A 15,437-nucleotide genomic window follows, 5' to 3' on the forward strand; every position below is an offset into this window, starting at 1 on the left:
AACGTTCGGGCAGAATAACGTATGTCGGTTCCGCTAGTAACATATAAAAAAACTATCATTTCCAAATATATATTTCCATGTGCATCGGAAATATGTTACACGTAGAGAAAAAAAAATTGTCCAAACAAAAAGAGAAAAACACAAAAAAAAACATTATAAAAAGCTCGTTCTAAAAATCAGATTTTCTGCAAACTTCTTTCTCTTGAGCCAGGTAAGTTTTTTTGTTTTTTCAATATTTAATATAGCATATTAATAATAGATATTTTGAGTTTGTCCAAATTTTTGTAGAAATGGACTGGATTCAACACCCAGGGAACTGTTAATATTGACATATTACAACAGACGCGAAGAACATTTTACAGAAGGGAATACAAAAGTCTCCGTAGGGTTTATGACCTATCACTGGCTGGTTTAAGTGGCCACTTTACACACTGTGTGACATTTACCATTCTGCCTATATTCGAACATCTATACTCCTTCGACTCTTCCACCTGTTGACGTTTGTGAAGTTAAAGAGCTGATATTTTCAGGCGTTGCCTAGTATGTAAGTGAAATAATTCAATCAAATGAATCTCACCCGCAACAAAAAAGGTGTCAGCTCTTTAACTTCACAAACGTCAACAGACGGAAGAGTCGAAGGAATTTATGTTTGGATGGCTAGACTTCTTTATTCCTTACTGTAAAATGTTCTTCTTGTCTGTTGTAATATGTCAATAGAGTTAGTTTATAATATAGGTAATGACATAAGACCAGCTTATTACCCAAGCAACAATATGGGAAATAAACTTTAAAATACACAGCGAAAAAACTATTAAATGAGATAAATCTGGCATTTACAAGTTAACTAATTATGACTGCAATTAATTTTATACCGAAAAAAACATCAGGCGCATTAACTAGAGTTAAAAAAACATATGAGATGTATTCGTATAAATCCAAATAATGATAACTCATTCAACTTTGAAGATAGTTTCGAAATTTAACACACACACAAAAAAGGAAGTGCACATAATAATCTAGAAATATTAGAAATTAGAAAGGCAATAAATAACGATTTAAATATTATTCATTTGCAGTTTATTATTCGTTTTTTGAGACAAGTCCTAACTAACTTCATGGGACCAAAAGTCACGTGTCCAGTTATGAAGAGTAATAATTAAATAAAAATAAGCAATAGTCCTATTTTTAAAATATTTCCTCTTCGCCCCTCTCCACACATAAACCTTCCTCTTTACTCCCTTAGCCACGTCCGCGGTATTTGATCCACTGTACACTATGCGCCTATTTTGATTTTCTAGTCAAACAAACACAAATTACTAAGTTTGTTTATGATAGTGATACTGTTATATAAAATCAGAATATACGTAGTTTACAAGAAAAACTTACCCTTCAAATTTAGTTTTGAGATACAAAAAAAAAGAAATGGGTGCACCACGCGTTTTCCCTCTGATACCTTTTTTGTAATTGTAGGGAGTATAGGTATACGTGCAGGGTCCTTGATCCACTGTACCCACCAGAGCCACTGTCGCATGTCGGCACCTTGACCCCACAAAAAAGAAACAAAGTTTTTTTTTGTCTATTAATTAATAATGTTCCACAAATTTAGTGTTCAATATAATCATATTTAACCAATAATGTCATACATGTGAAACTATGAATAAAAAAATATTAGATTACCAATGAGGAGAAAAACAGTCACAAAACGCATTGTACAAGGGATTAAAGCTGGTACAATGAGTAACCTGAATAAATAGAAAGCATTGAAATATTCCAAATTCATTTATAAAAATAAAATCTAGAGAAATTTTAATAAAAAAATGTAAAATTATTAGTAGTTTATATTAGTTCTTAAGATATTATGAACTCACTGATAAGGCTGATATCTTTGTTTCTGGACTTGATAGTTGTAAAACAGGTCTAATTTTTTTTCTCTCGCAATATAATTGTGTACTAAAAAGGTTGTTTATTTTTGCTTTTTCATATTTATGTATTTATTTCGTTGATATTTTTGGTTGCTTGAGTATATTATTTTTTTATGTATTGATGTATGCATTTTTATATGTACATAAATGTTTTTTCTTCTTCATATTTGTATTATGTTAGAAGCAATTTATGCCGTTTATGTAAAAATAAGTAAAAAATAACTTAATAAAGCATAAATGAACAAATAAATATTAAAAATACATCATATTCAATTTGTTGCAACAGACAGGGAAAACATTTTTGAGAAAGAAAAATGGAAGTTTAGACATTTTTTAAATATAAATAACGGCTTAGGGAGGAAATTCAGCCTATCTACAAACTTTTGGACATATTCGAAACACTGTTGATTTACAATACTCTTTAAAAAAAGGTTTACTCTCCCTGTTACACGTCTGTCTACTATCTAATTGTCTACTGTCTACGTGTCTACACTGTCTACGTATTTTCGCATTTCCCACAACGGTGACATATGCGATTGCGTTGAACAACATTACCACATGCAAAGTATACTAGTCTCGCTCACACTCGATACAATAACTTTTAGGAGTAAATGAAAAACACTTATTAAGACGAATAATATTTTGATGACGGGTTGTCTCTGTCTATCGCGTGTGAAAATGCGAAAGTGGGGCAGGGACAGAGCAGGGGAGCGATTGATAAAAGCTTAATTGAATTGGTCTCACGTAGCAATTCAACAACAAATAATTAAATAAAAACGTTGAACTCATTAAAAAAACATACATCTGTATTATTTTCGTTTAATCGGTACTTAGTGCTATTTATTTTGAAACAATAACAGATGTAAGCTAGCAAGACATTTAACCCTTTTTAACAAGGGATTTTTTTTTTACTCTCGTATCTACCTAAATTCAAAAGACGTGAGTTTTTTTAAACTTATTGAAACCCTTAAGTACCCCTTTATTTTTTTATACGTCAGTAATCAGCAGTACACTTCTGCAGCAGCTTCTGGTTGGTTTTGTTTGTTTTTGGGGTGAATTCTTGTTGTCATTATAAAAGATATGGAACGCAAGTTTTACTCATATTTTGATAAAATTAAATAAATTTGATTGACTAACATATATAACCCTTTTAAATTAATGTTGTCGGTTGATTATTAATTTGAGACCCATTGTTAATAAACAAAATAATGTTAAATAAATTCCAAAATATAAAAAGAACATTAAACATACCAAAATTATTATTAGTATTTTATTTCTGGTTTTTATTAGTTCTATATTAAGGAATTATTTTTTTTATTACAATTTGTGTGGTTAATTTTATTTGTATTTTATTTTATTGACGTTAACATGTGTGTACATAAGATGTTTTTTATATTTATTAATTTTAAATTTTATTTTATTTTAATTTTAATCATTTATATATGTATTTTATTAGTGTTTACATGTAATTTATGGGAAATAAGTAGAGTCTTTTTAATTTGGATATTTCTGTATATTATCTAATATTTTTCATCGTTTGTAAACCAAATAAATTTAAAAAAAACAAATATTTCCTTTAATACTCACAGAATTAATATTTTTTTATATTCACAAGAATGAATTCAAGTCTGAAAGAGTCAAAAACACATAGGTGCAAAACAAATTATTACAAGACAAATGATCCTAAAAAACTGTCCATGGCTTGCAAGTAATAAAAATAAATAATTTGCCAAAATATCAATTAGAAAGTATTATAGTTTAAAAAAATACAAAGGAATAAAGAAAAGCTGGGTAAAATCAGTATGAGTAAAAATGATGAAAATTTATGTATATTGGGTACTAACCCAATGGGGTAAGCCCTTAAACTTCCGATCGGCTTGATTTATAATCCCAACATTTTAGAGTGTATAAAAGTATTTGTAGGTACCGAGCAATTATTTGAGAGCTGCGCAACACAGGCCATTTGTTCTTCTTGAATGCAGGACAAATTTGATAATAGCTGTGGGGAGGATGATTGGTCTTTTGAACAGCCTACCGAGAGAGGTGGATCTTTTCCATGCTGGGATTATCAGTTTTAGACTATTCCTCTGTAAGTATCATAATGCGTGTTAGTGACTTTGTTTGCTATTGTTTTTATGGGCTACATGTTGTAACTTAATAATTTATTATGTACTTTAAAAAAAAACATATTTCAGTAAATTCCTAATTATGTATGTACATTGTAATAATTAGCCTTGTGATGTATTGTAGATTTAAATTAAATAAATAACAGTTTGTTTTTAATGAATATTCTGTACTTCGTGAAATGATTTTTATATTATTTACAATTTAATTTAAGTAGTCAGCACATTTGCCTACCACGCCAGAGGCTTAGGTTCAATTTCTAATATATATGGCATGAAATATTGATTCGAATATGTGTTTATACGCAATGTTTCACAGTAATAAATATTAGTTAATATTTACAAATGTACAACTATTTACCGACTTTTCGATGTCTACCGATTTCAAAACACACTACTTAAAATAAAATGCAATTCCCACTATACACCATCACCATAGTAGTTGTACAAAAATATAAAACCAAGCGGGGAGAGTCTGAATTTACTAGGTCGGTATAAGGTGATCATTACAATGAAACATCGTATAATGGGCTATATTGAAATGTTATTTGATTATTGATTAAAGGTACATAATTTTTGAAAGCCTTCATAATTTAAAATATTTTATTTATTGAAACGTGAGACCACAAAGTGAATGATTTAAATATAAAAAATATTTCATAGTCCCTGGGCTGTCCCTAAAACGAAAAACTGATCGTCTTACCTTCATGAAACAAACATGGACAATTTCGCTGCGGTTAGTGTACCAATGCAGCACCCTATGAACTATAAGATGCGGAAAGAGAATAATGAATTAATTATAAATTTATTCACACATAATTAAGTATATAATGAACACACTATTTTTTCAACCTTCGTATTTTAGGATGCTTCAAATAATCCCTTAATGGTTCATATTATTTTTTGTGTCCGGGCGGATGAAAAATCCGCCTGAAAAATTATATGTGTGAAATAGAACAACCAGAACCCTGGACGAGTGTTTTTGAGTCGATTTCTAGTCTGAGTCAAACATTCCGTAAAAGGAAATCGACTTGAATATTGGCTCCAAAAGTAGTTCTGCTCCACAATATTTTATTATCCCTGGACTAGGGCACCTGAAGCGTAAGACTAATTAGTAGCAATGCAGTGCCTTATGCACCACTGGGTTCAAATAGGGAAATAATGATGACAATTGAAAAAAATGCAATTTCATAATTACGCAAATACATTTCCGATAATAAAAAAACTAAGTATTTTTAAAAAGTTGGTACCAAAAAAATTTCCAAAATCAGTTTGGTGAAAAAAATGTTCAGATTAGATTTTTTTTTTTTCAAGTGATGGTTTTAATTATTTACTCGGTAACCAGGTTTTGCCATTACCGACATCTAAGTTGAACGTCCGTTGATTCACCCAGTGGGAGCCCGGAACATGTGTGACGACCACGTGACGACGGTGAACAGAGTAGGTGAGTAGGGGGTACTGAATAGGGATGGGAATAATCGGTTATTGTAATTAAATAACTCGATTTATTGATAATCGATTGTCCTACAGATAAATTGGTTATTTTAATTATTCCGGTTTTAAACTTCTTTTAAACCTTATGTGACTTTGTGTTCATAATTTGTTCATAGTTTCTTGTGAATCAGCGGACTCGTTTCCGTGTGGCGATTTCTTGCAACCATCTAATAAGACAAATCTATGTACGTAAACAGAATTAAATAAATTAATAGATAAACGCGTATGCGTATTTCAATAACTTACTTTTAACGAGTCTCTTATATAAAATAATAAATAAAGGAGAAATAAAAAGAAGACTTTGAGATAAAGTTAGAAATTGAATAAAACAGCTGGGAACCCAAAAATTGTGATTTCCAGCAACGCAACGTTATTAAAAAATTAATAACTTTTGAAAAACACAATTGGGGTATGTATTTTATAAATGACACTATCAAAGTATTGATATTTATAATAATAATTGTAATGATAATTTAAATAGCAGTTAGTACTTTTTTTTGGTGGTAACAATTAAATGGGAAAAATTGTGACGAACGAACATCAAATTTCGTAAATTAAGGCCACTAGAATGGGTCTGACGAGCTGCACTTTTCATGTTAACTTATTTATTTCTTAATTTATTTATTATGGAAATCATAGTCTTTTTAACAAAATAAAGGTACAAGAAAACAATTTTAAAAAGTTAGACCAATTACAGATTTCACATGAATGTATTATAAATACAGAAGAAGAGGGAATTTTTTTTTTTTTATAAATAAATATTATAAAAATTAAATAAAAAAGTGCATAAAACGGAAAAGACATGGTAAAGTTCTAACTCCACCTTCCTCCCCCTCTCTCTCTGCTTCCATGAACATTTATATTTATCACTAAAAAATGCACAACCATCAATAATTTTTAAGATTCACAAGTATTAGATGTATGCAAAAGTTAAAAGTTAAGCGGGAGATAAATTTAAAATATCTTTAACAGATCTGATAAAACTATAGTATTTACAGTGTGATATATCGATGTCACTAAAACTGTTATTAAAGGTAGTCTGTATTCTTCAAAGAGTGCTGTTCTTTATATAATTACTATGTGAGCATGGAATGTCACATGTCAAATACTTGTACTTTTTAAATAATTACATGTGAAACATATTTTTTTGTTTAACATATTTTCTATTGTTAGTTACACATTAAATATACTCATTTTTGTACAATCAAAACTTAAATTTACTAATAATAATTACTTTTGCAGCCGAAACGAAAAAAAAACGCTTTTAATATTAGTTTTATGACAGCAAAAATAAAACTGTAATTAAATGTCGTATTCGCGATTTTTTTCGAAAACTTTATTGCATTTCTAAAAAAAACCCTAATGTTTGATGAGTTTTTTTTAAACCTAACTTTATTTAACAAAAGATTTTCGAAATATTTTATTACTTTGTTAATGCAGTTATTTTACAATAATTTAGTTTGACAAACATACATCTTCATATATTACGCTGAGATTGCTTCGCCCTATGCAGTTAATTCGGTGAACAAGCATTTAAAAAATAATTATAGTAATAATTAAGTACTCATAAACGAATGATGATGATGATGACGTATTTATTTATTTGAAATGATTTACCATAATTAATAATAGTTTATTCCTAAAACACACATAAAATATATTAGGCCTAAATAAATCTCAATATGGAGAGTGCAAAAAAAAACAAATCGGGCTTCATTTTAATACAGCGTAATAATCGGAAGTCCAATTGTTATTTTTCCGAATTCGATTTTGTGAACTCGTTGATTATTTCTGTAATCGGTTAATACATTATATGTGTGCATTTCTAGTACTGGGTGTCGGGTACAGAGCACATCAGAACATGTGTGAGGTATATCGCACGACAGCTGTGCTAGAGACATAACCTATTCGCGATCAGTGGCGTAGAGAAAATCATCTACTGAAATACTGATCTGATTAAATACAAACATTAGCTAATAAAGCATGCATCGCAGCGTTTGAAGATTTGCGAGCATTTTGTATATGAATCGATTGCATTCAATTATTATACAATCGATAAAACGCGTATTTATAACCAGGACAGTTCGCCGGCAGTTTATGACTTGAGGACGGGAAGCAGAATTTGCATAGTATTTACCAGACACCATGATTGGTACGGCATCTTAATTTGGACTTTTTTGAAAATTATGATTTAGTCATTTCACAGTTATACAAAATTAAACTATACATAAAAAGTAACAACAAATAATTAGACCAATTAAGGGTTTCACATAAGAAAAACAACAATTACAAATTTTGCTCATGTAACGTTTCTTACGCAATTTTCATGTTTAAATAAAAAAAATAATTTAGTTTTAAAAAAAATCTTGCATAATAAAGTAATTGTCGGATGAGGGTCATACTTCATACTTGATTGATATGCAAAAAAGGTGTATTAATCTGCTATTGAATCTATAGCCCGATCACAAATAACTATTAACGTGCTTAAAAACATACGTAAGCATTTGAGCGTTCACAATGAACATGCTTAAGTTATCGCAGTCATAAGTCAACGCGTGTGTAATCTATAAGTCAACGCTCGTGTTAGTTTGTTTATTGTTTCCCTCGTAAATAAATACAGTTCACTGGCGAAACATCGACGTATACTATAAAAAAATACAATACATTGCATTTGCAAAATAGTAAGGAGTATCTCATACAAAAAAGTGAAAATATAATTACAATTACTACAGTGACTGATTTTTTGACATTTGGCTCGCCAACCTTTGGCTAAATGCAATAAATAACACGATAAATAATAAATGAATAAATAAAAAAATTGTGTTTTGGAATATTTTCAATATTTACACCGGTAGAATTCAAATGCGTGATTGCGCAGCAGGATTATACGTCGTGAAACGTAAATATCATGACATTCAATATTAGGTGTTTACGGATATTTATTTATAATATATACCTGCTCATGAACTTTGATCTTTTTTCGCTATTTATTTTATAATCGTGCACCCACAACCGACTTATAAGTATAACATGCATCGTAAAAGTCAAACATAAATGATACACAAGTTGACATACTAAAAATAATATTTGTCTGATTTATGCAGCACCACATTTAGTTCAAAATGGTTGTTTAATAATTCGTTCATATATTCCTTAATTTTCTAATAAATGTTTCATTGTTATAATGTATTGCAAATTTCGTTTGTCTTTATGTAAATAATATTTTATTTTCCTCGTGTGCAAAAAGTGAATAAAAAATACTTCGCTTCTGTTATTCAGTTTGATATAATAATAATGTCTCATGATACATGATGTCTTTATTTAAGTAATTTGCGACGAATTAAAATACTTTGATTTGGGTCTAGTATCACTATCCATCATTTTTTTTAAATCAACAAAGACAACTACACCTTTTCAGGAATTCAGATTTTAAACATTTTTTCCTCTTATTTATGGAGATGAGTTGGTTTTGTATCAATTCCAGAAGAATTAAATAATATAAAAAAATACAAAGAAATAGGTGATCCATATTCTAATGTCCTTAACTATAAATAATATGTTTTTGTTCAAAAGTTTAATATTGAATAATGATTTTTACATAAATAACGATAAAGTGTACTTTTTTTTTTTTTTTGTTTTATTTTCATAATACCATATCAGGCTTAAATTATTTTTTTATGTGGGTATAAAAATATTTTTACGTACCAGTTATCTAAATTAATTCTTATTAATAATGAATAATTCTTTTGTGTATTTACAATTAATTGTTCGCCTTCAATATAATAATAGCATGAATTTAATTTTTGTAGGGAGATAGGTAGGTACTTATTGTTTATATTAAAGTTAACTTTTTTGTTTACACCTGGTATCATTGTTTTTAATTCTACAAATGAACCAGCCCTGTTCAAAAATAAATAAATAAAATAATTCAATTTAAATTTAGGATGGTGGTACCATGGTAATATTACGGACTGGTTAACCATCTTTCCAGCATTTTACGTATTTTTTCATTGTGAATTATTTTAATATTATTACTTACGTATAATGTCAAAAATAGATGTTAATGAATAATTGAGGGGGTTAATGCAAAACCACCACTGTGCAAGATTACTATTTTCGGAAGACCAACCAAACCAAAAGAAAAAAGACTATTCATTTAAGTTGAATGTGCACATTGAACTTAAAAAAAATAATCATTTGGCTACTGGTTTTGTCGATCTTCCAATAAATAATTTAACACCTTCAATTGTTTTAGCATCATCCATGAAAAAAAATGCAGCAAAATAGGTCCTGCCTAAAATGGGAATTTCCTAGCTAGTGGAGACCTGAAACAATGAACCTCTGTACATTGTAGCAAAATGTGCTTTTTTAATACGTAAAACTGAATGAATATTATTTTATAATTAATATTTTCTTTCTTTCTCTGTTCGGTGAAAATGACATAAATACCCACCCGATGGCAACGCATTCACCAATAATAATTTATAATTTTCAAGTAATTTTAAATGGATTTAGTTATTTGTTCGTTGCTGTAGGAAATATGTAAGAAATAAAGCATACCTATTGTTTCTTGAATTATATTTACTCGCGTCTAAGCGGGGCTTGCCACTGCTTTATGAAGTCTTACATTTAATATGTTATTATTGGAATAAATGTTATTATTGAAAGGTAATTATATAATAATGTAGATAAGCGTATAGAACTGTTACAGTTTCTCGATAACCCCTGTGATGTGTGAAGACTCGATTGGCCGATGAGCGGTGAGGGGTGAGGGGAGGAGAGGTGTATGGTGTAGAGTGTGTCCCGGAGCCGAGTAGCGAGCCGAGCCGCGCGGTCGGGAAAGTGAGTAATCTCCGTCACTGCACGAGCTAGGGGGCTAATATTAGCTAGGGCCGATGCGGGGGGGACACCCGTCCCGCACCCGCGGTAGGCGGCAGCCAGTGCTGCCACTGTCGCGAGCAGACTGCTAGTTGCATTCTGTCCTCCGCGGTGAGCCGCCGTCCCTACAGCCACGCTACCTGCACTCACGTGGTGGAACACGCGCTTCACGAACTATTTTACTCCGACCGGCACCCGATTCGTGCCAAACAATAAGTTCGCGACAAGTTCTACGACCGTCACGACTTCGCGAGTGTCCGTCGAAACTTTCCGACCTTCCGTTGGCAGTTTTCACTTAGCGCGTAGAAAGATCAATCGAAGTTTTGAATAAAAAGAAAAGCGCGCGCGTCACTCGAGCGACATATCCTCGGGAATCAGCGACGCCGACGTGTCAACACTGTCAACATCGGAAAATTGCTCCGTTATTTTTGTGTTCGGCGCTTCGACCATTTTGAATGCCGCAATTACGCGCCACAATATGACAATATACGTAAATAGTTTAATGACTCTAGTCCGTTCCAGTTTGTAAGCTATTCGTCGTATTTATTATTTGCTCAAATAAAAATATTCCTATCCTATTTATAAATCAGCGCGATGAAAAGTTCGCCGACGAGAGTGCAATTTTTCGAGAGCGACTAGAGACGATCGGAAAATTTTGCCGCGCGAGCTTTTCTCGAAGTCGACTAGCGCCGTTCTTCGTACTTTCCGAGGACCTCTCGAGTACCCCACGTTCGCGGTCATTATAACTAGCTGACTGAGGGAAACTGAGACGCCTCTTCACGAGAGCCCTTCTGAATATCCAATATCGAAATAATTGCGCGATTAATTCGGCGGCACTTATTTTCCGCTGCACAAAAAATAATTTCTCGTCGATAAATTCCGAATAACTCGGAGAAGAAATTCCGATCGGCATAAACCCGCGGAAGTAGGGGAAGAGATCCGCTGTTCGGCAAGGCGGCACCGGCAGCAGCGGAGCTGGAGAGCGAGTGGCAGCGGTTGGAAGCGACCGCCAAGATTCTCGCTCAACTCCCTCCGGAGCGCTCCCTGCCGGCGGGCGGGGCGGAGGCTCTGAGGATGCTCATGCCGAGTCTGGGGGCTGCGGAGCCCGAGGGGCTGGCCCTGGCCACGCTGGGCTCGCTGGGCCAGCAGAAGGACACCACGTGGACCAAGCTCTTCGTGGGGGGGCTGCCCTACCACACCACGGACAAGAGCTTGAGAGAACACTTCGCCGTTTACGGGGAGATCGAGGAGGCTGTAGTCATCACAGATAGACAGACCAGTAAAAGCAGAGGATACGGATTCGTAAGTATTATTCAGTCATAATTTTATAACCGAACTTGTGTTTAAATACAGTTAAGCATCCTTGAAATAATATTTCGTAAAAAAACTGCGCTACATAAATCGTCCATGATTATGCATTATAATTAAGATTTGTAGACGTCATTCCGCACACTTTCACAATATTAAGTACCTGAGTATTATGTAGTACATATGTACATGTACACATTTTATTAACTTTTTATGTTTTATTTATTTCGTAAAAGTGAATATCAATATAGAAAAACGATTCTTACACAATTTAATCACTTACATTAATTAAGCAAAAAAATGTAGCAAAAACAACACATCAATGTAAATTTATAATATTATTCTAATGAAACTGAGATTTATTCAAGGTCAAAATACACATTTTATCACACTTAAAATATGTTTGAAATACAAAATAACAATTTAAAATCAGTACTGTTAGGATTGTATGCCAAAATGCATAGACCCTGCGCTGCGTTGGTTGCATTCCATACTTTCTGCTTTTAGTGATGATAAAAAAAGTAAAACCGAAGTTTTCTATCTCTTCACTGTCTGTCGGACTATAAAGCCTAAAACGGCTGGCATCTCTAAGGCTCGACATTAGTTCTATCTCTTCACTGTCTGTCGGACTATAAAGCCTAAAACGGCTAGCATCTCTAAGGCTCGACATTAGTTCTATCTATTCACTGTCTGTCGGACTATAAAGCCTAAAACGGCTGGCATCTCTAAGGCTCGACATTATTTGATATCCCCAAATTCTGTGGGAATTGTAGTTTTATATTATTGGTATTGACATATTACAACAGAGATAGAGAACATTTTAGAGAAGAGAACGAAGTTCATTTGGACAAACTCAAAATGTGGTTGCTTGTATTATTAGCATGGCGAGGAAAATCATAACCTATTGTACCAATTAGATTTTCCTTTGAACGTAAATAAATTTAAACGATTTTTGACAAACGATACAATTTGAATTATACTCAAATGACTAGTAAGTACACCATACTATAAGCAATTGAAAATTATACCACAACATAAATATTACTTATTTTTACAACTAATCATTGCAGTTTTTATTAAAATGAACTCATAACTGATTGGTAATATTATAAGTCTTAATAAAAACTATTAATTAATCTTATTTTTGTACCGAAAAATATTTTTTTTTTCAAACTGTTTTTCATATTTATTTACAGGCTAAGTACAGCTCTCGGTAAAATGACAAAACAACTGATCCAATTAATAAACTGGGCAATTTTCGTCATATCAGATAATTAAATCATTAAATTTTCTGTGTCACGGCGGACTAAGAATAAAGTTCTGAGTGTGAAATAGAACCAGAATTCTGGACGAGTACTTTCGACTCTATGGCTACACTCAGGTAAAATGTGTTGTCACGTTCGCCCGCCATGCTTCGCATTCTAGGACCAATTACCGATGTAAATTATTTTATTTTAAATGTGGTTCTACTATGCAATGTTTCATCGTTCTTGGAGAGTAAGACTGATTACTTTACCGTTTATGTAACAAAAATGATCAAGATACGCCGCAGTCGGAGTGCCTTATGCACCACTGGGTGCTGATAGGAAAATGGTAATGATGAAATCGCTCCATGTTTATTATCACGTAGGCCACTTTCAAACATTACAATTTACGTATTCTTAATAAAAAATGTACCCACGTACTTACTGAATGCGGGATTCTCAATTTCATTACAAATTCGGGAAAATTGTCTCATAAAAAATATGGTTAATACCTTTAACCCCGTTCGTTTGTATCATCAGTTTGAAATCGAAAATGTGAAATCCTTTTTTTTTTTAATCTCTTGTTATGTAAACATGACATGAGTATTTTATCAAGCAATTCAATATTCAAAAACACAACGGAAAATCTCTTATTAAATTTCATTATTACCCCATGTACAAATAACGCTCTTCCTTGGCTGTAATAAATAATTCAAGGTTTATTAGAGAAAAAAACTTCAGTAGACAGTGGATAATGATCGAAATGCGTAAACAATTCTTAGTGAGTAAAGAATCCATTTTTTACACAATAATCATGATATTGTAATCCTCTCGTGTTATCAAGCACCGTAATTTTTCCAAGCTGAAATAATAATATTTATCTTATAAGAAACACGAACGTAACGTATCCACTGTATTAGTGTATTACCTACTGATTAGTGATGTGTGTGTACTGAACAGTTTGTAGAAAATAACCGAATAATATATACGTATATATATGTTCATACTTTATTTCATCGTAATTTATAAGATATACATAAAAACAGTTGTCACCGGAGTTTGCTGCGTCCGTTCTCTCTTTACTTCATTCCGCACAAAGCCAAACCACCGTACATCCAAACTTCTTTTGAGACACCTATTCTCACAACCCTGTATTTTGCTGTTTTGGGCCCTAGTAAGGTGCCACGATTCGCATCCGTAGAGGAGAATAGGTGTTATGCAGGCGTTATATAAGCGGCATTTGATTTTCACTGAGTAAAATATCTGATCTCCAGACAGCTCTAATACTGATGAATGTGGTACTGCTATTCCTAGCCGCACTCCCAGTCATTTTTGGAAGCTGCCATTTTCCGTAATATCTACTCCTTGGTATTTGAATCGACCATTTCGATTACTCCGTTTGACAGAGTCAGGGGATTTTGGGCATCAAAGCATGAATTGTTAAGCTAGGGTTTCCTAGGACAGCGGTGCCCGTATTTTAACGGCCGTAGTGAACGGTGATGCGGTGGACAGCCGTCGTAACGGTGACTAGAGTGTAGTTTCCTAGGAAAACGGTGTTATCAACACCATTTAACACAGTTTCCCTAGAAAACCACTCTCTAGTCGACGTTACGACGGGTGTCCACCGCATCGCCGTTCACTACGGCCGTTAAGATGCGGGCACCGCTGTCCTAGGAAACCCTAGCTTTAGACAATACATGGGTTTTTGCGATATTGTTTTTTTTTTTTTGCGATTTGCGGTACTCCGCATGGCTCGTAGTACGTATCTGCAGTGGCCTGAAGACTCCTGACTGAATCGTCAATTATAACCACATCATCGGCATACTCTCTAGGTCGCAGAGTTTTCGGAAGGAGGAGATGGATGTTCCTCGATCTAGTGGAATTGACTTCCTTAAGATGAAGTTCACGAGGATTATAAAATAGAACGGTCCAAGGACGCAACCTTGATGAACTCCGGTGGTGACCTCAAACCAATTTGCGACAACATCGTAGATTCTGATTCAGCATTCGCTATTTATAAAAATAAAAACCCTCTAAGCCGCAAGACCAGGGCCGCGATTATAAAGACTATCTTCATCGGTACATATCGAGACGAAATAAGTCAAATCGATATTTATAAACGAAAATGTGTACATTAGTTTATAAATTTAAAGTACCTTCGTCGGTAACCTGAAATAGAAAATGATTTTAAAAAAAAACATATTTCGTTTTTCAAATAGAAAACTTAATTTTACTTTGTAGATAAAATTGAAGATAAATGTTAACTTTTTTTTATACGGGTCGAGCTTGTCATCAGATTTTGTTTTTATCATAAGTAGATGTAAAAAAAGTTAGTTAAATTAAGATGTCTAAAAAATAATATCAAAATAAATATCTTTTTATATCTACAAATGTGTCAAAAATTGTCTATTCATATTGCTAAAAATCTGCAGCGGTTATTCGAAATACCACCATCATTTTTTTATTCC

General features: G+C 32.7%; 1 protein-coding gene and 1 long non-coding RNA gene across 10 annotated transcripts in view; one reads left to right on the forward strand and one right to left on the reverse strand.

Moving 5' to 3' along the window:
• Positions 1-1,087: 1,087 nt before the first annotated feature.
• LOC148281908 (uncharacterized) lies at positions 1,088-2,378 on the reverse strand. The gene is made up of 3 exons (XR_015822240.1): positions 1,869-2,378; positions 1,387-1,539; positions 1,088-1,294 (listed from the first exon to the last, which is right to left on the reverse strand). It is a non-coding gene; the product is annotated as an uncharacterized LOC148281908 (long non-coding RNA).
• Positions 2,379-10,507: 8,129 nt separating this feature from the next.
• LOC148281909 (RNA-binding protein 38-like) overlaps positions 10,508-15,437 on the forward strand; it is a 110,943-nt gene continuing 106,013 nt past the window's right edge. For all 9 annotated transcript variants that reach the window (XR_015822233.1, XR_015822234.1, XR_015822235.1 and 6 more), the window contains exon 1: positions 10,508-11,719. Coding sequence is in view for 6 of the 9 variants with exons in the window: in XM_088225915.1 (XP_088082041.1) it covers positions 11,492-11,719 (228 nt within the window). In the remaining 3 variants the exon portion in view is untranslated. The remainder of the gene's footprint in view (positions 11,720-15,437) is intronic.

This window comes from Micrasema longulum, unplaced genomic scaffold (assembly GCF_059751315.1).
Source record: "Micrasema longulum isolate JH-2025_06_02 unplaced genomic scaffold, ASM5975131v1 h1tg000401l, whole genome shotgun sequence".
NCBI lineage: Eukaryota > Metazoa > Arthropoda > Insecta > Trichoptera > Brachycentridae > Micrasema > Micrasema longulum.